The 24,167-nt window shown below is 44.6% G+C and overlaps 1 protein-coding gene across 1 annotated transcript in view; it reads left to right on the top strand.

Annotated features, from left to right (window-relative positions):
• The window catches only part of ABCA4 (ATP binding cassette subfamily A member 4), a 126,498-nt gene that overhangs the window by 31,839 nt on the left and 70,492 nt on the right, over positions 1-24,167 (top strand). Inside the window, exons 7-14 of the mRNA XM_082386887.1 lie at positions 2,613-2,702; positions 5,031-5,271; positions 6,287-6,426; positions 7,076-7,192; positions 7,870-8,067; positions 20,559-20,764; positions 21,426-21,602; positions 23,617-23,839. Of these exons, the coding sequence (XP_082243013.1) occupies positions 2,613-2,702; positions 5,031-5,271; positions 6,287-6,426; positions 7,076-7,192; positions 7,870-8,067; positions 20,559-20,764; positions 21,426-21,602; positions 23,617-23,839 (1,392 nt within the window). The remainder of the gene's footprint in view (positions 1-2,612; positions 2,703-5,030; positions 5,272-6,286; positions 6,427-7,075; positions 7,193-7,869; positions 8,068-20,558; positions 20,765-21,425; positions 21,603-23,616; positions 23,840-24,167) is intronic.

Consider the following 24,167-nt stretch of genomic DNA (forward strand, 5'->3'; position numbering starts at 1 on the left):
CACAGACACAGTTCTTGTCTATATGGAGCTTAGAATCTAATAAGAGAGACAGATAACACGTAAACAGTAGAATAATTACCAGTGGTGAAGAGTACAAGGAAGGAAAAAAGGAGGACACCTTAAAAGAACATAACAGGGCAAGGGCAAGCAAAGAAGCATAGATAAAGAAGTATCATCTAACTCTACCGTGGGGACGCTGTCTTTCACATAGATAGTGGTATCAGGACTGAGACTTGAGAAGAAAACTTTACCAGGCAGAGAAGGCGGGGAGGGGGAACAATGTGCAGAGCCAGGAGGCATGAGAAAGGGACCAACACGTTAGGGAATGTAGAATGAAGTCTGGATGCCGGAAGAGAAGCAAGAGAGAAGGCTAGAGAGGGAGCCAAGCACCAGCTCACGAGAGGCCAGGTGTGTCCAGCATGGGTATTGACCTTCTCTCCTGGAGGCACTAGGGAGCCATGGAGGATCTTTGTGCAGGAGAAGTGACATGATTGGATCGGGCTGTTGGGTAACTCAGGCTATAGTGTGGAGGGTACATTGGAAGGAAGGAGACTAGGGGCAAGGGGACAGGAAGAAGGCTGTTCTGATAGAATGTTCTGAGACAGAAGCAAGGAGAGCCTGAGCAAAGGCAGTCTAGCGAGGAAGGAAAAAAGAGAGGAGAGAATATTGACTTATTCGTTCATTTATCCATTTATGCATGCAAAAATAAACTTTTTTAAAATTTTGAAATAGAAATAATTATAAAAGTAGAGAGAATAATATAATGAACCCCCATGTACCCATCACCCAGGTTCAACTATTATCAACATTTGGCTACTCCTGTTTCTTCTGTTCCTTTTTTTCCCTGAAGTCTTTTAAAGCAAACCACAGACAACATTTCATCCTCACATACTTCCCTATGTATCTCTAACATAAAAACTTACTTGTTTTAACAAAACCACAGTGCTATGATCACACCCAACAAAATTAACATTAATTCCTCAATATTACCTAATACCCAGTTATGTTCACTTTCCCTCTGATCGTTACAGCTGGTTTGTTCAGATCAAAATCAAAATAAGGTCCACAATGGCATTTTAATTGATGTGTACCTTAGATCCCCTTTCATCTGTGACAGATCTTATTGGAGATAGCTAGGAGGGAGAGTCAACAGGACTGAGTGATATCTTGCCATTGGCACACATTTTTACCTGCTGGCTTTCTCCCTTCCTACCTGTTCTTCTCGGCAATTAAAGTGCTTTGCCCAACATACACTGAAGCTATTTTCGAGGAGTTTGAAAAGTAGACTATGGCAAGACCAAAGCCTAGGCCCAGTGTTAAGGTTAAGGAGAGAAGACTCTTCTCAGGGGTATAGTTTCAATGGTGGCTTTGCTGCTCCTTCCTCTAGAAAATTCTCCACCTGTCTGCTTTGTAGCTCTCATATGTAACAAAGCCTTTCATTATTACAGTTAGAAAGTAAGCCTGAAATGTTGATGCTCCAAGAGTGTATGTACACTTATTCTTCAGTTCAGAGTCAGAGAGAATACGAGGGCTCCTGCACCTACAGCCGGGAGGGAGAGAGGGGAGCAGGACCACAGCTAGAAATAGGAGGCTGGGCTGCTCAAAGCCTAACTCCACCTGCTTCTCTGCTCTGCCACAGCTAGATCAGTACACCCATCATTTAGGAGAGCCACACTGGCAAATAAAAAGGCAAGGCTTGTGGCTTGTGGTCCATAAATGCATGAATCAGAATTATATGTTGAGCTTGTTAAAATGAAGATCCACTCAAGGCCTACTCAAGATGCACACTTGAGTTTGAAAATCGCCATCTTAAAAGTTAGAATTCAGTCCTAAAAAACAGACTCGGTGATTCAATCATTTTTGAAACTGTAAAGAATGAAGTTATTCATTCAGGACTTGAACTTGATTTCCGGAAAACAAGGTGTTCACCTCAGGCTCTGGGACTTGGAGCCAGCAAGCTTGTGAACTTCCACGTTCCCCACCGCGGTGGAAAACGCACAAACAGCTCTGTGTTGCCGCGTGGGCCTGGGGTCACCAGAACACTGGCGTCACTTAGAGAATCTGCAAGGGAACTTCTCTCTCTTTAAGGCTGCCAGTCGCAGCTTTAAAAAGAAAGGTTCTGGAGTTGGCCGAATCTTCCATAAGAGTGGTGCTGAACAGAGGAAGAGACACAACCTGTCTGGAAAGGACATAAAGGGACAACAATGACAAGGAAGCCCGAGGTGAACAGGTGGGCACCCTCTGCACGTGGCCTTCCTTTACACCCCAGCAGCTGTGCTCTGTCTTCCTGCCTCCAGGAGCCTTGTCTGGTGTTGCTAAACCAGCAATCAGAATCACTTTGGTGTATTTAATGTCACCATGAAACTATTTGTGATTGCCTAGCTCAGCAGGGCTGAGAATAAGAACCTTTGATTTTCTCGATTAGACAAAAGAAGTTTGTTTCTGAAAGCAATTTTTCAGAAGAGGTTCCGTGATCAAAAAGAAGGGAGGAAATGTTTTTCAAGCATACAGGAGATCAGATAGCACCCATGTATATATGTAGAACTATATATATATATATATATATATATATATACTATATTTTTTAAAATATTTGTTCCTATCAATTACAGCTTCCCAGACTCCTGGACAGCAGTTCTCAAGGTATCAATCTGAGATCCTGGGGAAGAATAATATCTGATATGTCGCCAAGAATTCAAGAAGTAAGTGGCTTGATGGTAGTAATATAATTTCATTATATCTTTCCACCATTTTATCACACTTATTATGTCAAATAATTTAATTGTACCTCAGACCTGTTCAAGGAGTAATATATTTGATCTTTCCATCTAGCAATTTCAAAATACCTGTTCATATCCTTAATTATCTGTGCTCCTGGGTCGGAGGCAGCAAGAAAGGAACTGTTCGTCTAATTTCACACCTAGAAAGAAATAACACTCTGTCTGGTGTAGCAGATTATCAGTGGACTGACAGCTGAATCTAAGTCTTTCCACTCTTTCTGATGTGATCCAATATTCTATTATGCTCTTAAAATCCACATAAATCTATACCATTAATAGTAATCGCATACACTTACACAGTGCTTACAGGTACTAAGTGTCTTACATACATATTACATACTCATTTCATCACAAAGATAGTGACTTTTTTGTGTTGTTTTGTAAAAGATGTGCACATATTAATCAAATGCCAAGCCATTGCCCATATATAAAATGATTCTCCACTCAACAGATGAGAGGTGCTGGGGTCATAATGATGAAGAGACAGATATGGTCACTGCCTTGTGAAATGTATAGTCCAACAGGGAAGAGAGATATGAAATGAACAATTATCTTCAAGTGTAATGAGTATTATGAAAGAGAGGCAAAAGGGGAAATATAATTTTCCCCAAACTTTTTTTCCCCTTCAGTATTCTCAGCTGACTTGGGCTTTGCCAACCTGGAAAACTGCATGGTTAGAATCTGTCCTCGTAAAACTAAGCTCAGCCTGGGCAGAGTGCTGTGCAGGGAAAGTTAGAGAAGGGCCCAATATACTGATGGCCACCTGCTGCAGGGGGAGTCTCTGTTTAACATTCTTTTCTTCATAAGCATTTTAAAAATTCATATCAGTATAATAGGGTTGAAGTTGATAGAGAATTTTTTTTTAAATCTCCAAAACATATTAAATTCCATGTGGGAGTTGCAGAAGGTTTCTTGCCTGTCTAGATAGCAAGTCTAGCATTCGTGAACTGGGTTGAAGCAGATGGCCCAGTTTATGTTAACTGATACTAGACTATTTGACCCTGGAACAGCCCCTTCATCTCGGAGCGCTTTGAATAAATGAGCAACATAATAATGGTAATAACCCCTTACAAGACTGTCGTAAGACTTACTGTTGTTGAAGCAATTTGAGATTCCATCTTTATTATTGAAGCCTAGACTGTGATTATAGGCATGACTCAATATGTGGATTCTACATGGCGCTCAGCAGTTTCAGAGAGCAAGTGTTGGCATGTGGACAGAGAGGAGATGACAGGTAAACATCACTTATTGCAGTGGGAGAACTGTTTTCAGTCTCACCTGTTTGAATCCTAATGGTTTTTTAAATCCCCAAGTGCCTTTGAGAATAAGTAACCAAGTGTGTTTTGGGAATAAAAGTAGCATGATTTTTATTTTGTATTTTCCTTTAAAGTCAAATGGTATTTATTATGGGAACTGAGACCCTGGCAACTCTGGCAGCCCTCAACTTAGTTCTCAGCATTTTAGATCTACCTTCAAAAAACGAGGCCACTGAGTGCCACCGGTACCAATATGGAGAGATGACCACCAGCCTCTTCTTAGTTTGGTGAAGAATTTAAAGAGAGTTTTCCCAAGAATGGAGACTTCATCTGTTCTATATTTGCTTAGATCTTAAAACATACATAAATACACACACACACACACACACACACACACACACACACACACACACACACACAAACAAACACTAAAAGAAACCACAAGCCACACATTTCAGCGAAATGGAAGAGTTCACATTTGGTAAAGCTAAGCTAATAAGAAGATAATTTTCCAAATATAGAAAGCTAAATTCTAAACTATTTGGCCAAAGAAATTTGCCCTGACTTTGCCTTTCTAGGACAGAGCTACTCCTCTATTTTATTTCCCAGTTTTCCAGTAGCTCCATCTTGGTGGGATAACAGAACCTAAGAACTGACTGATAGAGAAATATTCTCTGTGTTTCCCCAAGGACACATTCCCAAGGAATTCAAACTAAATGGACTGGAAAAGAGAAATAATATTGAAATACTTTGGAGGTTAACTCTTTTATTTTCTTTAAGGCTCATCCTAGTTTCCTCCTAGGCCCTGAGTGGACGGCAGTAGAATTTATTTCACAGCTGGATTAAGGATTGCTAAGCATATATATGTTTTCTTTTAAACGTGGAAATCAAATGCCTATGCCAAGGTCTCCCCAAACTTTGGAGCTTTGACTTCCCAGTGGATTGTGACTCTGACTACCTTAGCATAACCTGAAGCCTTTGCCTTGCCTCTCAGTTCATCCACCGACCAAGTGTTCAAGACTTGCTGTGGGTGACCAGGCCACTCGTGCAGACTGGCGGTCCAGAGACCTTCACACAGCTGATGGGCACCCTGTCTGACCTCTTGTGTGGCTACCCAGAGGGAGGAGGCTCTCGGGTGTTCTCCTTCAACTGGTACGAAGACAATAACTATAAAGCCTTCCTGGGGATTGACTCCACGAGGAAAGATCCTATCTATTCTTATGACAAAAGAACAAGTAAGTTTTCTAAGTCCTGCATATAAATTGGCTTCTGATGTTGGTTAAGCTGATGGGTTAACACTTCCAGGTGAAATTAATCCTGGGGTTGATTTTCCCCTGGTCTTGTTGAGGGGCCTTGGGCAAAGAGGTTTCTCCTTCCAGAGAGTCCACTTCCCCAAGTAGGAAGCGGGCAGTGCTCATAAAGAATTCTGGAAGTGAGCCATGGAAATGACTGAGACCCACTTGGAACGGGAACGGAAGGGACATTTCCCACTGATCTGATTGAACTAGGGTTACGTTCTAGAGGAAGAGAAAGATAAATGAGGAGGCAACCCAGAGTTGCAAGCAGAGCTGGGGTCAGAAGGGCTCTGGAGAGTAAACATAGCTGTGGGATGTTTTTACAAACACAATGTAGTGAAAATCCGTGTGTGTAGTACTGAATTACGTTCCAAATGGCAAGTTGCTGGCAAGTTATCTTTCCCACCTTTCACTATTTTTTTTGGCTCCTGTGGGGTAAAGGAGGGTGGGGTGTGGATGAAATGCAGCTGGGCAACCCTCTAGTTAAAAATTGAAAAGCAGCAGCAAGGCACACACCAAAAGCAGCTGGGCCCTAAGACAGCCACACACAACAGAGAAGTTAAGCAGCTAATTGAAAGGAAATTATTGGGACTAAAGCTGAGATTGCAAGGGGAGGCCTTGTTTGGCCTCTCGGTTCCTTTCATCTGAGAATGGCCTCTGTTCCTTGCAATAATCATAAGCAGGCTTCTCAACCTTCCTCTAAAGCAGAAAAAAAACCACAGGGCAAGCCCCATCCTTTGTTTCTCTGATGAGGCCTTTATTGAGATGCAGTGTGGCATTTTTACTTACTAATGATGAGCTTGTTATTTGTGGGGTACAGCCTATTAATTTAGGTTATTTGTCAAATCCTCCAGCATACAGTTGAATGAGACATGTGATTTGAACACACTAATGACTATGTTTAGCTCTGAGCAACGGGGAGTTTCTATAAAATCTGTCCCTTCTCTCCTGACAGCAACCTTTTGTAATGTACTGATCCAGAGCCTGGAGTCAAACCCTCTAACCAAAATAGCCTGGAGGGCAGCAAAGCCTTTGCTGATGGGAAAAATCCTCTTTACTCCGGATTCCCCCGCAATACGCAGGATACTGAAGAACGTAAGGTCCCAGCTGGTCTTGTCCCTTCTGCCTTCTCCTCTGGCTACCCAGTAGAATGAGAGTGTGTGCGCATGCATGTGCGCGTGTGTGTGTGTGTGTGTGTGTGTCTGTATTTTTTTACTGTGCCCTCCTGGTGGTGAGCCTCATGTTTGCTTTTTGCTAAGTGGACTCTTGGTTCCTCCCCCATCCACAGACATCATTGGAAGGCTTTGCACCAATGCCCCTGCCTGGCCCTGCCCTCTCTATGCAGCCTACAATGAGATTTTCTTCCTCACTTCCTGAATTCTATCCCTAAGGGAAGAGTTCACAGTTCTCTGAAGCCTGGCTACCGAGAACAGACAAAGATAGGGAGGAAGGGAGGAAGAGCGCTTGCTCACAGGGAGTCCAAATCCAGCTTTAATGAGGTTCTGAGACAATAGCATCATCAATATTATGAGTACCTCTGAGTTACTAAGAAATAAGATTCTGTCAATCTGGGAGGCTGGGAAATAGCTGATTGTTCTGCGAAATATCAATCAACTGAGAAAATAAAGACACTTCCTTGAAAAGCCTTTCCTAAGTATTGAGGGTTCGTGACAGGAAAGGTACAACCAAGATTCTCTCTCACTTTTTCTCTCTCCATCCTTCTGCTGTCTCTGTCTGGTTTTAGGCCAACTCGACGTTTGAAGAGCTGGAGCGTTTCAGGAAGTTGGTCAAAGCCTGGGAAGAAGTAGGGCCCCAGATATGGTACTTCTTTGACAAGAGCATGCAGATGACCATGATCAGAGTACGGATGGCATTAGAGGTCGGGAGGCGGGGGGAGGAGAAAGGCCAGGAAAGTTCCATTTGTTTCCTTTGCCCAATAGAGGGTTAATCACCCCTGGAGTTAGATCAAAATATAATAAGCACCAGTTTTGGAAGCTGTCATCATGTGGAATCACCAACTTTGGGTGGGATATAGGTTTCTGAAACTCTGGGGAAATGTGAAAACCGGCATAAGACCAGTGACCTCCTGAGGTTTCTTGCTGTTATGAATTCACTTGAGGGCCTCAGATTCAGAGGGGCATCTCCCCAAGGGGCCAGCTCTGTAACTGCAAAAGGTGGTTGAGTGTGTCTCTCTGGTCTCATTTTCACTTTCACAAAACCAGGAGATAAGAGTCCTGCATAGCAGGGATAATTAAAAGGGAACCAAAGAAAATCCTTAAGAAAAAGAAAGCTTCCTATATACCATTTCCCTGCCCCTCTCCCCCATCCCCACATAAACGTCTCCCCTCTGTTATAGAGACCTATGTATTGGGGGGAAATGGGATATAGATAGATATGCCTTATGATGGAAGAAAACCCACTAGATTTTTAGGGAGCCTTAAAGTCTATCCTATTTGTTAAAAATTAGAAATGGCCTAAAAACAAGACCAAAGATCCTGTGGAATTCTAAATGCTGTAACTGTATTGCTTCTTCCCAAGGACACCCTGGAGAACCCAACAGTAAAAGCCTCTTGGAATAGGCAGCTTGGTGAAGAAGGTATTACTGCCGAAGCCGTACTGAACTTCCTCTATAGGGGTCCACGAGAGGGCCAGGCTGATGACATGGACAGCTTCGACTGGAGGGATATATTTAACATCACTGATCGCATGCTACGCCTGGCTAATCAATACCTGGAGGTAAGGGCAGCGAGCCACCTGAGGGCCACATTGGGCCCCTCCAGGACAGCCCTGTAGGTGGAGCCAGAGATCCCTTAGCAAGTCAAGTGGTCTTGGGTTTCAAATCTCATTTTCCCCCCTGAAGAAACAAGAATTCCCACAGCCCCCAGAGATGGATTCTGTTCTCTAACAGCTTATCCACAATTAAATAGTTCCCTCTTCACATCTTCTGCCTCCTAACAGCTCCCTGACTCCTCCTTGGCTACTCCTTCTGCCTTGTAGCTCATACAGTGTCGTGTCTGTCCTCAGCCATCTCCTGTCTGCCATTGCTTCAGTGGCTATCCATTGGTAGTGTCCACCAAACCTCAAGTTCCAAGGTCCCCCTGCTTGCTGGACACTCCCACCCCCGGGTTATACAGGCACATCAGCCTCAACATGTCCAAAACAAATCTGTATTCTCCCTACCCATAAAGCCTCTCCTCCTCCAGCATTTCCTGTCCTGATCACGGTCCTCTGCAGTTTTCCAGATTCTCAAGCTAGAGGTTTAAGGGTCAACCTTAAATCACCTTCCACTCAACAGCTCTCATTTACTGTGTAACCTTTTGCCAAGCACTGTGCTAAGCGCTTTCACGTACCTTAGTTCATTCAATCCTCTGATAGCTCCATCAAGTGTATGCTATCATCATTCCCACTTTACAGGTGCAGAAGCTGAGGCTTAAAGAGTTTAAATAAGATCCCATCTCACAGCTATTAGGTAGAACAGACAGGATGCAGATCCGGTGTGCCTGAATTCAGAGCCTGCCGTCCTGACCCCTCCACTGCCTCTGTTACGTCCAGTCACTGAGCTTTGTCTCCTCATCTCTAGGTATTTCTCAACTCCTCCTCTTGCTTGCCAGGCTCTCTGAGCCCCAGAGGCCTTGTCATCTCTCCACTAGCCTGTTCTAAAGGCTCACTCCCTGGACTCCAGGGTCCAGTCTCTGTTGGTTCAGGCGCTTCTCCACGCTGACACCAGAGTTACATTCCAAACACACATCTACTGGCATCACTGTCACTCTTACAATCTTAATGACTCCTCCTCAGGGAACACAAGTCCCTTCCAAACCTGCTCCAGCCCACCTTCCCAGCCTCTGCTCACTCATACACCTTCCGCTCTGCTCCACACGTCCTTCCACCACCCTCAGGGACACCCCAGCTTCTCCTGATTTCATCCTTTGCAAATGGCTGTTTCTCTGCCTATTTATGAGAGCCTTTTTGCTTAAATGAAAAAGAGAATTTACTGGTTGACATAACCCGGAAGTTCAGGGGACCTAGGACACTGTGTCCTTCCATCTTACCTTTCTGTTTGCCTTGGCCCAGCTTTGATCTCAGCCAGACCCTTTCCATTTGGTAGTGTGTCAGCTGCTCACAGCCCTCAAAGGTCATCTTTACCCCAAAAACTACACAGAAAGAGGGAGTGGCTTTCCCATAGCATACATAATACTCCTAGAGAGTTCTCAGATTGGCCTGGCCACTCTACCTATCCCCAGTTCCTCAGCGGATTGTGTACCACCACGAGGTAAGGAAAGCACAGTTGGCTTCATCTGAGTCTCATGGACTGAGCAGGATTACTGTGAATTTGGGGAGGGTATTTCCCCGAAAGAAGAAACATAAGGCAGAGAAGTCTGAAAGGACTTTTCCTTCTCCATCTGTTGAGCTTCTCTTCATTCACTGTTTGAGACTTAGCTCTCAAATGTCACTTCCGCTTCGACGTAGGTTAAGTCATTCACTCCTCTGTGCTTCCCTGGCCCCCTCTTTACATCTCTTTCAGACCGTATTCAAGTTAGATTCAAGTTAGCTGTTAACATGTCCGTCTCTGGCAGATCAGCAGGCTGGAGTTATCAGAATCAAGGAGCCCATCCTAGTTATTCTTGAATTCTCGACCTCAAACTTCCAGGGAACATCTCCGCCTGAGGGCTTATCACACCTGCCACTGGGCCCCGTGTCATATAGAACCATTAGCAGGTAGAAGATGCTCTGGGCAGTAGGAGAGGGAGTTAAGCCAGTGGCCCCCAAGAGCAAGCCCCTCTCCCCAGACTCCTTGGTCCTGAGGATAGCTAACTAGTGAGAAAAAGCCCGGCACCAGCTGTCACCACGGTGCTCTTGAGGACTCCCTGCTGCCCTTGGCGCCCCCAGAATTTCCCTGGAGTGTGTGATGCTCCGTCTCCAGAACCGTGGAAATATTGGCACAGGCTCTCTAGGCGGCCTTTCAGCAGCGGTCAGGTGTGGCAGCAGCACAGCCAAAGTTCAGGTCATTACAGAGTGATTCCCAGCTTGTCTGAAGACAAGAATGACCATGGGTGCTTTTTACGAAACAGATTTCTGGACACAAACCCAGATCAACTGACTCAGAATTCCCAGGGAAGAGGCCTGGTAATCTGTATTTTTACAAACCTGTTGGATTGGTAGGATCTTGGAGTCCCCTTGTACAATTACTCAGTTGACATCGTCTTCTTCTCACGGTGCCTCTACCAGCTAAGTCCCCATCCCTGGCCATGCCCACCACCATCCACCACTGTGCTTATAATACAGGCAGGATTTTTTGGATGGGGTGCAGATGGAGGCACTCTGTTCCTTTATTCTTGCAGAATAGAGTTCAGTGGGTCTCACAATATTTTTGTGAGGTACTACGTATCAGTATAAAGAATACTTCTTAGGTTTGACTTGACATTTGCATGGTGATGTAAAGGGCTTGTTTTCTTGAAGGATCATTTTTTCCATGTAGCTTGTGCTTAATGTAGCACAAGGCACCCAACAGATACTTAGTATATATTAAATGGTTAAGAATTCAGTCTCTGGAGCCAGACCACTTGGGTTCAAATCCCTGCTAGTTGTGCCTCAGTTTCTGCATCTGTAAAGTGGGGATATTAATAATACTTACCTAATAGGCTTGTTATGAGAATTAACTGAGTTAATTCATGCAAAGCACTTAAGACAGTGCCTGGCATTTAGTAAGCACTTAATAAATACTAACTTTTTAGTAAAATACAAACAAACAAAAAATACTATTTGGGAGGAGGAGAGTGGAATTAGTGAAATCAGGCCCAGCCACTGAGCCACTCCTGGTGCTCCTCTAGGGATTACAAAACTGCTAATCGCATCTCACATAAGCCACCAACACTTCCCTGGGGCCTTGCAATCCCATTAGCCCAGCGAAATGCTCCTAAGCAAAGGCCAAGACTGCCACAGGTCAGTGGCCTGCCCCAGGGGTTCCTAAGAGGAGTTTTGATGGTGGCAGAAACCCAGCAGGTAATTATGCTGAGGTTTCTGATCTTCCTGCCCTGGGGAGCAGGGGAGCGGGAGGAAGGAGGAAAGTGATGGGGAATGAACTGAAAGGAGAAGACGGGGTGGGGGTGGGGGTGGGGGTGTTGGGGGCGGGTGTTGTAAAGCAGTGAGGTAGAATCCAATCATTACAACTGGTCCTGGAATTTTCCGCTTTTGTCCTTGTGTTTTGGGAAGTCTGGAGGAGCTTTGGAAACTCCCCAGCTCTCATCCTGAGGACTACTCAGTAGCAGACAGGGCATGAAAACCTCTTCATGATGGCCTCTCCAGGACAGGGCAGCAAGCATGTTCCTTCATAGGCTGTTCAAGGCTTGACTGAGCCTCTCCTTTTCAGTAATATGACTTTCATTAAAGAGCTTTGAGAACTTCTGGGCCAGCCTTGATGCCTACTTCCCTGCCTATTCCAAAAACGAAAAAAATCATTTCAGGAAAATTCAGCAAAAATACTCTAAAATGTAAATTATGTCAGTTCCGGTCAGTGCTGCACTCAGATGTGATATTGAACAACAGAAGGTCCAAGAACTAAGAGCAAACTTTTAAGCCTTTTGTCATTACAGGAAAGGGGAGTGATTCAATAAGTTTTCTCTTCACCTAATAGAAGGGCCAAGTCCTCTTTCTTTCTGCTCGGGGTGAGGCCTTAGTTACTGGACATTCCACTGAGTATCCTGGAGAGTGTCCCATTCCTCCGGAGCTGCCTTGCTTGGTCATTGTATGCCATGTTAGGCCACTGCTTGGGGAACCTTCTCACCTGCCAGTGAGGATAAATGGGCCTGGATCTCTGCCCATGAGCTACATCACTCTGGGAAAGACACTTTACCTGCTAAGGCTCAATTTTCTTATCTGTAAAATCCAGATAATAACACAACAGACGTCACAGCTGTTGTTAAAGATAAAGTGAGTGAAGCGTGCAGGGCACTCAATACATTTGTGCCATTGACTAGTTAAACCTGTGTATAAATTCTCTGCCCCCGATTCCCCATCTCTTAGGTGGGGCTGTTAGTGCCCCCCTTTCCAAGCGGCTGTGAGGATGAGATTGGAGAGGGCTGGGCACATAGTAGAGCCATTTGATGCATGGCAGCTCTTGCTATGAACCACAAGGATGTCCACCCTTGAACCACAGACCACGTGAGGAATGTAGCTTTTTCTCAGACTCACTTTGTGTAAGCATTAACCAGGATGTGAAGCCACTCTTCATATTAACCTTGTGAATTGGCTTAGAATCAGGACTTTCAGTCCATTCCTGAAGGCCCAGGAGGATGTCTCTGGGGCCATTCTGGCCCTTCTGTGGACAGTGCTTCAGTGGCTCCAGAACTCTTTCTGTCCTTGGAGCACGTCCTCAATAAAGGGCTTCTATAACCTTATTCATCCCATAACCATGTTTAGTCTTTCCCCTGATCCCCTGCCCTTAGCAGGGAAAAAAAAAAATCAAGAATAAAAGACAGACTTCCTGGTCAGAAGGTGGGCAGTCAACTAGGGAAAGGGGTGAAGGTGACATTTTGGGAGCATCACATCTCTAACACGTGGAAAGAGTCATCTCTACAGGCCTTCTGATCACCTTCTCCAAGTCTAAGGAGGCTGAGGGCAAATGAGTCTTCATGTAGGTAAATATCTTAAACTGGTATGTGTATACGCTTACATTCATAATTTATATGTCTTATTCACATATATTTTTCTTCTGAGAAAAGCACAATTAGAAAAATTCCTCTGATAACCCTTTAGTTAAAACAAATATCCACACCCCTCCCCTTTGATTTCTTTGTTTAGCGAAGGGTTAGGCCTGGCACAGATGGAATACTATTTAGAATTCACAGTGTATTTTAATTTCATAGTATATTTGAATTTCAGGTCTTGAATTTAGCATCAGAAAGCTGAATTCAGCCAAACTTTAATATGAAAATACCTCTGATCAAGGCATAAAATTGTACTTTAACCAGTTACAACTTCCTTTCCCTAAGTCTTGAAAAAACATGTATTCATTAACTGCTTTTACCTCTGCTGTCAACACACTCAATATATGTGCATAACTCTTTATTATCTACATGGTGATTATCTTGTTGATGAATTATCAGTAGGGGGATTTTTTGGACCACCTTTCCTCTGTGCCTTGCATGGTCCTGGCCACATGCCACCACTACCCAACCAGAATGTGCTCAGGGAGCGTATTTTTCAGGCTAGCCTAAATAAAAATAGGATAAGGAAGGTAAAGCTACTGATCGTGTAATTTACTTTAGTCAGATGTTTAGGGATTCGCATAATATCTGTCCTAGTGCTTTCTTCTGTTGATTCATTGTCTCCAAGTGTGCATTGGGAGGCTAGGGAGAAGTCAGGGGAAAGGTCAAAAGGGTACAAAAGTCTACACCATTAGAGCAATATTATTTTAAGAGCCATGAACTGGATCATAAGCAACTCATGGGCAATGACCTTATTTTATGGCTCATCGGTCTCTCAGAAACATAGAACTGGGCTGAGGAAGGAGAACACAGTTTGGGGAGGAGGGGGGGTGGGCTCGAGTTGTAGGTAGAAGAAAGGAACTTGTATTTGAGCCTGCTGTGAGCCAGCCACTATGTTGGGCACTCTTACATGTCATCTCATGCAACGCTCCTAACTACCTGCCCAGCAGGCGTAATTGTTATCATTTTATAGAATTAAAAACTGACTTGCCTAACATACCACAGCAGATAAGAGGTGGATCCAGAATTCTAATCCAGACCTGTCTGGCTCTGAAGAGGAAGTTCTTTCTTGTACCACAAGGGGCATATTAGTAGGGGGTTCAGTCAGTGTTGTTTGGATAAATTACATAATGAGTTGGATAGGGACAGCAATTATTTTGTTATATTCAGAATAACAGACACTATTGTGATTCAGTCTTTTCTGCTTGGAAATAACTAGGTTTAGAGTAGGAAACCAAAGAGATTTGAGCTCATTCAGTCATTCATATATTCGCATGAATTGAACTACCTACCTCTGAATAAATACAATTAATCCCTGACCCCTAGAAGCTCACATTCTATTGAGAGAGATAAGCTTGTCATTAAATAAGGCCTTAGTAGTGGTACCTCAAGGAGCTGCTAGAATTCAATCTAATGGAGGAGAAACAAGTTACACAAATCCAAAGTCAAAATGTCACAAATCCTCCAAGGACTGTCAAATATCTTCCAAATTGTCTCCGAAATCCCCCTTCCTCACCCTCTCCATGTTTACTAGGGCCTGTACCATCTCTCCTAGCTGGTCTCTGGGCCTCTGGTCTCTCACTGCTTCTGTTCAGCTCCCAGACTGCCTCCAGTGAGATCTTTCTGAAACCCCAGTCTTGCCATGATGTACCAGCTCTGTGATTTCGGGCAATATCGCTGTTCCCCTGCCTGAAAAATAAGGATGATAAGTGAAGCTACAGCTAGGACAGTGTTCACCAGTGTGGCTGGACTGGGTGTTTGTGACTGGCAGGTCCTTTCAATGGTCAGTGCCCAGCTCTGCTGATTATTAAATATTTTGAATATGGTAACACTTCACTCCCAAAGTTGCTGGAATGGTTAAACAAGAAAGCTTTGAGAGCTAAAATCCCCTGCCGTCGTCAGCCAGGCTGTTCTGTCTTTCCTTGGACCTAACTACACAGGAAGCATCACCTGGTGGCTTTGTCCTAGTGTGAGTCTTCATGCTCCAACCTGACCTTTTCATTTGTTTCATTATTGTATTTGTTTATTTTAGGAACGGACATTTTTTAACAGCTGTGCATTTCCTATCCCTTTGTTTTCCTGTCGTGGTGCATTTCCTCACTCTTTGTGGTTGAACATTTCAGATGTCTGTTCACGGTGCCCGGTGTGGTAGATAAAATGTATGGCAACGCCTTTGGCCTCTACCTCACCATCTCAACCAACTCAAACAGCCCAAAACTATTTTATCCAGTGGCTTTTTCCATGTGTTGGGAAACAAATCTTGAGTGTTATGGTCTAGATATGCCAGGAAATTCATTCTGGGATGTTTGCCCACATCCATTGGCATTTTCCAGAAGGAACCCCACGTGTCTCCAGGTCCACCAGCGGGACCACTTGAGACCTCAGTTGGCATTCATCAGCCGCTTTGTTCTCAGCCTGAGTGTGGAAGTCAAATTTGTAAGAGGCAGGATTGTAGAGGCAGTGTCTCTCAGGGTGTAGTGCTTTTCTTATCCCTCACATGTCCTGGGTGTATTAGTCAAAGTACTGTGTCAGCACAGAGTGCCAATCCCCTTTGATTATCAGGTTCAAGCAGAAAAAGAGATTCTTTCTCTCTTTGCCTCCACTGGACATCGTTTCCCACTTAATAGATAATTTATCTATTATTTAATGTGTTTGAATTAGAGTTGGAGAGGTCACAGTTGAAGAAGGAAGCCTGCTGCTACTGCAGCTTCTTCTCCCAAGGTAGTGTTTGATTTAGCTGTGTAAACAAGTGACTGCATTCTCCAGAGGTCTTAAACACAGCTGCCTGCCCTGGAGAGAGCCACACCTCTTCCGCCAGGGTGCACTCTGGTTCCTGGTGAGTATCAGCAAAACAACAAACAAGGAATTGTAGGATATTTGTGGGCTTCAAATGGCAGTGGTCCTGCCACCCAGATTTTGGCCACAGTAGTTGGGAACGGAAGGAGACAAGGAAACCTCTTCTCTTGCTTTACTGCCCTTGGCTATCACAGGGCATTATAACAATTCTCTTTGAGATTCTGAATTCTGCTTGCAAAATTTGCCCAGAATTTGCCTCTGAAGCTGTGGGACAACGAATTTTTAATCAGTGAAGATGCCCTTTGAATTTTTTTCCCAGTACTGGTGCTATTTTTATGCTGAGCCTCTTACACTAGCCATTACTTACCTACCTACAGTATTCTTCCCTAACATCCATGGTCACACAGTTTCTCTCTGTGTAGAACCAAATAGCTTTTATAAACAGACTCTGTGGCTTCAGTCTCATTAGAACCTACTATGTGTTAACTTACAAGCTAATCAGACCACACCAGATATGTCAAAATCCATAACCTTGGTTAAGGGTTTAGTCATTCATCATTGCCTCCCAAACACACTCATGTACACACTCTCATCAATATACATGCTCGTTAGCCAAGATCTTAACTTCAGGGACCAGAGCAAGTACCAAAAGGGAACGAGGTCATTTGCTGTTAGCCAGGTGGCCTCCCCATGAGAATGCAAGGGTACATCATGAGTCATACCTCAGTGGATGACCCAGGGAGTCATGTCCAAATCTGCAATTGCTCTGCCTTGACCTCAGGAAGATGTTCTGGATTAGCTTCATAAGACCTTCCTCTGGTAGAGTTGTCTGACTTTCACCTAATGGCCAATGAGCAAGCTAGTGAACACCAGTGGCTTAGGACCCACCCCACTGCCACCCTCCATTGCCCAGGGGGACACAGCTTTGGCTTCTGTCCGTAGCATTGTTCTAACTAGATGAGTTGCTATGGATCAGCTTGGGATGGGTTATGTTCCCAGCCATATTGTTTTTAAAAGATAACTGCCTTCTTCCCCAGACAAACAGCTGTCATAAATGAAAGGTAACCTGGCAGGGGCTTAAAAGCCACTAGACTCTTTTGATTTTCAAGATATTTTGCAAAAACAGTAATAAAAATGGTATTCATCGAGTCCTCATTACTTGTGAAATAGTTTAGTATCCTACATGGTTAAAACACAGGCTCTCTCCAGGGGAAGTTTGCTCATCATGCCTCTTAAGAGAGCTTGGAGTGATAATCGTAAAGTGGTTGTGATGATTCAAGGGGTTAATATAAGCAAAGCCCTTGGACCAGTTTTGGTCATATTGTGAGCCTGCAGTAAGCACCAGCTTTTATTCTTACCAGGCGGCACTGGCTGGCCCTTCCCAAACAAGTTCATGTGATCCTTAGAACACACCTGTGAGGTAGGCGTATCTCCAGCTCGCAGATAGGGAAAGAGAGGCCACACAGTTAGGAAACAGCAGAGTGGGGATGGCATTCAAACACTACCCTGTACCATCTTTCCAAAGATGATAATTCAACTTTGAAAATGGGTCAGATGTTTCAGGGTAAAAATGAGTGTTTGAGAACCTTTTGGTTTTGTTTTTCCAGAGAGTATCAGGGTACCAGCCTAGGGGGATACAGCAGGAAACATGACTGTGAATCAGCTGCCTGATAAAAGAGCCAGGATGGAGCCCACGTCATTGCAGGACTCAACGATATCACTGAAAACATCAGCGCTTATTCCAGTATAGATTTCCCTTTAAGACATGAAAGGAGAGTTCAAAGAGAATGGGCTAGATTGCTCGGAAAGTCACATTATTAAAATGTGTTTGTTTTTATTAGCTTTTTTGCTTCGCTGAGAGTTATACTGTTACTAACATTATATCAAAAATTCACCTTTCACTCATTTCTCCTAGTTTACCATCTGATTTCGGGTGTACAGGATTATGTTCACAACACACAGTAGTAAAGTTATATTTCTTGCAGCATTTGGGACTTCTAAATTTGAATTAATTCAATTCAGTAAACACTTATTGAGTCCCTTTCATGAGGAAATACTGTTCCAGAGACCTAATGAATAAGACATGGCCCCTGACCTCCGGGAACTTACTGTCTCTAGAGCTGTGCTAACCAATGCAGTAACCACATGTCGCTATTTAAATTTAAATAAATTAAAGTGAAAAATTCAGTGCCTCAGATGCACTAGCCACATTTCAAGTACTCAATCAATAGCCATATGTGGTTACTGGCTACCATGTTGGATAGGGCAGAAATAGAACATTTTCATCACTGCAGAAAGTTCTACTGGACAGTGCTGATCTACTGGACAGGGGCAAGAGATCTTATTTAGGAATTCTGTTGCTCTGACTTCGTAGTTGGAGTATGGCTTACTCTTAGAGCAATGTGAAGGAACAACAGCACCCTTCAGGCTTGACACTTGAAAACATGGATTCATATTCTGCTTCTGACCTATACTGACCTGGGGCAAGGCCCTAGGATGCCAGTTTCCTCATCAGTAAGCAAGCACATCAGACTGTAAGACCCCTCTATGACTCTGTCTGTCCAAGTGCCCTGTGATGCTATGAGGGAATTGGTAGAATACTCGTGTGTGTGTGTGTGTGTGTGTGTGTGTGTGTGTCACAGCTAAAAGAAACTGCAGAGAATTTCCATCTCCCCAAGAACTTTCCTGATTATTTTAGAAATTTAATTTCAAGTTCACTCTATTTGTCAATACTAAAACTCTATATATGCAGTCCTAAACTCGACAAACTGATTTAAAAGAAGAGAGAGACAGATTATTTTAAAACAGAGAGATAAGTAATAGCTGTGCTCTCTTACTTTGCAAGACAATCGTGAGCACATGGAGAGCCTGTGGATCAGGCTTTGCCTGTGGCTCCTGGTGTGGGAAGAAGTCTGGGCCTGGCGTTGAAAAATGGGGAGAGAACGCAGGCTCTGCCACTGTCTAGCTGCGTGACCTCTGGTAGGTCTCCTCTTCAATAAAATGAGGATTCCAGGTAACTCACAGGCTCTGTGGGAGAGTTAATGTGTTCCTTTAAGCCTGTGTTACATCAACAGCCTTCTAACCAGGCTTCCTGCTCCCCCTTCCCACCACCAGTGATCTTTCAGAAACATGGTCTGATCTCATATGTCCTACCTCTGCTTAAAACCCTACAGTGGTTTCTTGTGGCTTTTTAGGGTTTGCCAGGAAACTCCTGATTTTAGCATGGAAAGCCCTGCATCCCATGAAACCTCTCAGTTGGCCGGTCACCCTGCAAACCCAGCAGGGCAACTGACCTGGTCCCCACCTGCCTTCTTAGTACACATCTCTTACCTCTCACCTCTGCTCACCTACGTTCTTCTCTGTACATTGGCACAAGCTGGGGAGTGTTTGACAAAATGCTGATGCCTTGGCCCTGCCTCTTGAGAATCTGATTTCATTGTTTGGGGTGGGACTTGAGTATAGTTGTCTTTTTAACGCTCCGTGGTGGTTCTAAAGCACAGCCAAGGAAGGAAACCACTATTCTATTCTTGCAGGTTTCCAGAAACCCTGTGAGCTGTTCCCTGTGCCTGAGCTGACCTTTCCCTTGCTTTCTTCCCTTGGCTAATTCCTGCTTATTCTCATCCTGCTCAGTAGTCTCTTCCTCCAGGCAGCCCTCTGAGACCCCCCCCCCCCCGCCCCCGGTAGACTTAGCCTCATCCCTCCACTGGGCTGCTAGACTACCCTAGGCTTGCTTTCACCAGAACCTGATCATTCTGCATTCTGATTGTTGGTTTACTCCAACCCTCTCCCTCATTAGGTCTGGAGTTTCTTTCAGTAAGAGATTTTATCTTTCCTCCTTGTATCCCTGGAGCCAAGCAGGCTCTGGCACATTGCAGGCTTTCAGTAAGTATTCCATGAACAGATTAATCAAGACAAGGCCAGCTGACCTCTTGTGAGTTACATTCTGAGAAAGAAACATCGCACAGTAACCCCAGTGTATTATAGAAACAGGAGGTTAAGGATAAAACACATCCAAGTACAATACAACCGCTTTAACAAATCTGTAAAAGTGGACAACTCCCAATATTCAAATTAAAAGAAATTCTTAGTTTTGCTCTTTTCTGGGTAATGATTTTTTTCTCTTCTGGGGAGAAAAAAAAAAGACATGTTAGGAAATTCCTCCTCCATCCTCATTACCTATCATAAAATTGTAACTGGAAATGATTTCCCTGACGAAATCACTTTGACTTTCTGTTATTTTCTTTCTTCCTCCTTGTTCTTGCCTCAGCTGGCCATCCTTGTGTGTTTGCAGAGAGGCAGGAAGGTTTACCGCTGGGACTGTTTCTCTCTCTCTTTAAAACTCTTTTATTAGCAGGCTTTCTGATCTTCAAAGCAGCTTGTATCTGATGTGACCCCACTCCCTCAACTCCCCATGCTGGGGAGTGAGAGCTGGGAGTATTTTTGTCATTTTGACGACTTGCATACTTGGACAGCCCGATAGTGCGGTCCTCACTAAATCTGCAGGGATGAGAGCAAGTCAGCATTCCTAAGCCCCCTTTCACCCCCAAATCTAGACACATTGAAAACTTGACACCAGACCCCGGAGTTAAGCAAACAGTAAGTTTATAGGTCTCCTTGCTTTTGACCCATCCCCTAGGGCAGCAGCCCTGATCCTCTGCCATTTTCTTGCAGTTGAGTCTTTGCAGGTGGTGCTCCTCAGACTCTCTCAACCTTTGTGATTATCCACAGTGCTTGATCCTGGACAAGTTTGAAAGCTACGATGATGAATTTCAACTCACCCAACGAGCCCTGTCTCTGCTGGAGGAAAACAGGTTCTGGGCTGGTGTGGTATTTCCTGACATGTATCCCTGGACCAGCTCCCTACCACCCCATGTGAAGTACAAGATCCGAATGGACATAGATGTGGTGGAGAAAACCAATAAGATCAAAGACAGGTGATGTTTCAGGAGATCTCAGAAGGACCTGGGCATCCCCAGTGATGTATGAGGCAAGGAAAGGGGGCTCCTGTGGGCTCAGGCCACCCATCTCCTTCAGGGGCAGAAAGGTTACTCAGAAAGGCACAGAAGCACTTTGATATCAAAGAACTAAGCTAGACAGTAGATCCTGCTAGTTGGTGGGACCAGGAGAGTTCAGCTACCCTGTCTTTACCCCCTCAACTCAGCACTTGTCCCTGGCTGGCCTTTGTGCAATTTGGAGATGAAAACCTCTAGGTTTGAGTTATTGAGTTATCTTCACATAGAGATTCTGCAAATGAGGTTTCACCAAAGTCACTGGGAAATTATGTTTGGTACAGGGTAGGGGATTGAGACTGGACTCAGCCTGTAAATCAATTAAATTAAGTTAAATCAGAGGAAGTAAGATATTTTGTAAAGCTCAAAATAGAGTACTTGAATGAAAGCAATTACAAATCGTGCTGTGGCCAATGTTCATAATTGAGATTTAACCTGTGAACTGGAAAATAGAATCAGATAGTGTGGAAAAGTTCAGGGGAAAGTTTCAGGAGAGTGAATACTGAGTCCCCTCGTGCTTATGACCAGTGAGTGAGCTGTCCATTCCCATTCCCATCCTTTGTCCCTCTCTCCGGTTTCTTCTTAGGTACTGGGATTCTGGCCCCAGAGCTGATCCTGTGGAAGACTTCCGATACATCTGGGGCGGGTTTGCCTATCTGCAGGACATGGTTGAACAGGGGATCACAAGGAGTCAGGCCCAGGCTGAGGTTCCAGTTGGAATCTACCTCCAGCAGATGCCTTACCCCTGCTTCGTGGATGACTCGTGAGTCTGAGGTCCCAATCCCCCTCCAGGACAAGCTGATCAGGTTGCTGGGGTGGGGTGAGGTGGAGGTGCTCCACAGGCTTCAATCTCTTTGGAGAAAAAAACCCGGGGCCTGGGGCCGGCTCCGGGAGAATGGAGCTCTGATTGAGAAGCCTGCTTCTCCTCAACTCCGGGCAGGGTCAGATGGACAAGTAAAGTGGGAGAAAGGAGCTGGTGTTGTGGGTGGAAAAGGGAAGGTGAAAATTAAAGCAGGGGAAGTGAGGTTGGGGGAGGGGACAAAGGCTTTTAAAATTTCCACTACGTAGTATGTTTGGTATGTGGAAGGGTTCAGGTCAGAGTGTTTGCCCAGTGACTGCCAAAACAGCAAATTAGGACTCTGCATCACAAGTAGGTCCGGTTCCTAGGAGCCTTGGAATAATGCAGCTCCTTCCCTAATTAACATTCTCATGATGTATGCTTAATGAAAAGGTAGAGGGATGTGTTGGATGAGCTTGGGCCCTCCCTGCCTGCCCACCCCCATCCCCAGGCCTATACATTTGCTGGCCAGTAGCAAACTAAGCAAGTAGCCCACTGTTTTCTGAACATGCATTTGGGGGGTGGTAGAGGGAGGGTTAAAGAGGGAGAAGGGGCTGGGAGGGCTCATTTACTATGGTGGATGGGGGCAGAAATGCTCCCAAGGACAGCAGCAGAGATCTGCAGTTGGCTTAGGGATTCAACTCCTAGAAGAAAACTGGGAAGTTCACCATAGTGTACATGTGGGTTTGCAGGGTTCAGGGAGGAGATAAACGTGCACAGCCTGTAAAAGGAAGAGTCAAATTGCCAGCTGGCAAGGTAGTAAAATAAAGCCCAGTATGGGTGTAACACCTCAGTCCAATCCGTTCTCCTTCAGCTGTACAGAAGACTAAAAGAGATAACAGGGGCTGTTCTACAGTCAGTTTAAGTTTGGACAATAGGCAGAGATGGGAAATGGAGCCGGGGCAAAAGCCCAGCTCTACTTCTAAGATCAGAATAGGAGTAACCGGCAAGGAAGTGGGGTAAACAGTGAGGAGGCGGTAGGGATTCTGGCCATTCAATGTGGGAGAGCCCTCTGGTGGCAGGTCCCAGAAGGGCAGGCATTATGAATTTATGGTTCTCTCCCTAGGGCCATCTTGAGTGAAACCCTCCCACGCTGGAATTGGGCCCTTCTTGTGACACCCAACAGTTTTCAAGAAATAATAATCTCAAGGGCTTTTACTAGCACATCAAGCACAGGGAAAACATATGTAAAGTTCACAGTAGAGTAATTCCAGAATATCAACTCTGCCCTACTTACTGGAATGAATATCCATGGATGTACTCCACCAGTACATGGCTGGTGGAGTCAGTGACTATTGAATCACTGATTGATTTGTTGCTGGGTCAGTTATTTTGTGCCTCTTCTTGTGTAACTGGGGTTTGATCCTCCTGGGTAGACAGTGCTTCACTGGCTGACCCCTTGGGGAGCCCAGTTATTGACCTCACCACCACCAGTTCCCTTTGTCCACCTTCTTGGGCTTCAGTGTCAGTTAGCATGTATCTACCTATTCCAGTCACATCCCACATCATCAAGTCTGCAGTTCTTTCCTGGGAGATCTTACAAGAAGCTCTATACTATGTAACATACATAGTATGATTTTATTTACACATTTCACTTACAGAGCACTCATCTGGACTAACCAAAAAGCTGCCTGAGATCTTATAAAGAACATCTATACGGTGTAACATACGTAGTACAATTTTATTTACACATTTTACTCACAGACTTTTCATCTGGGCTAACCAAAAGGCTACAGTCTTTTGCTCTAAAGAAAAAGTAATCCTTTGGGACAAAGTGCAATGTATTAAAAGAGTCAAGTCCATTGAGTGCCTGGTGGAGATTTTTCTGCCTTTCCCTCCACCTGGGCTTTGTTCTCAACATATTCATTCAACAAACATTTACTCCACCTCCACCAGGTACAAGGCAATCTACTATTCTGCTTCTCTCCTCTTGCTTTAGTTTTATGATCATCCTGAACCGCTGTTTCCCTATCTTCATGGTGCTGGCCTGGATCTACTCTGTCTCCATGACAGTAAAGAGCATCGTCTTGGAGAAGGAGTTGAGACTGAAGGAGACCTTGAAAAATCAGGGTGTCTCCAACACAGTGATTTGGTGTACCTGGTTCCTGGACAGCTTCTCTATCATGTCGATAAGCATCTGTTTCCTGACAATATTCATCATGGTAAGCCAGATGGAGAAGGTTCAGAAAACCTTGAATAATTTTATTCCTCCCACTTTTCTTCCTGTTAATGAACTTGTGCCTAGATTAGTCATCTGGCCACCAAAGATAGCATGACATGTAGCTGCCTGGCCATTTCAGCCAAGGTGGAAGACACTTAGAGAGACAAAGTCTTCCCCGAAGAGCCACTGCGTCATAGCATCTTCCCTGCTCCCACTTCCTGCCTGGGGAACCACAATCTACGTAGATTATCCAACCCCATTACGTGGACTATCTGGAAAAGCTGCTGTTAGCAGAGCCCAGCACAGGGAGATTGTGTGTGCAAAGCATT

This window comes from Balaenoptera borealis (genome assembly GCF_965194805.1).
Source record: "Balaenoptera borealis genome assembly, chromosome: 1".
NCBI lineage: Eukaryota > Metazoa > Chordata > Mammalia > Artiodactyla > Balaenopteridae > Balaenoptera > Balaenoptera borealis.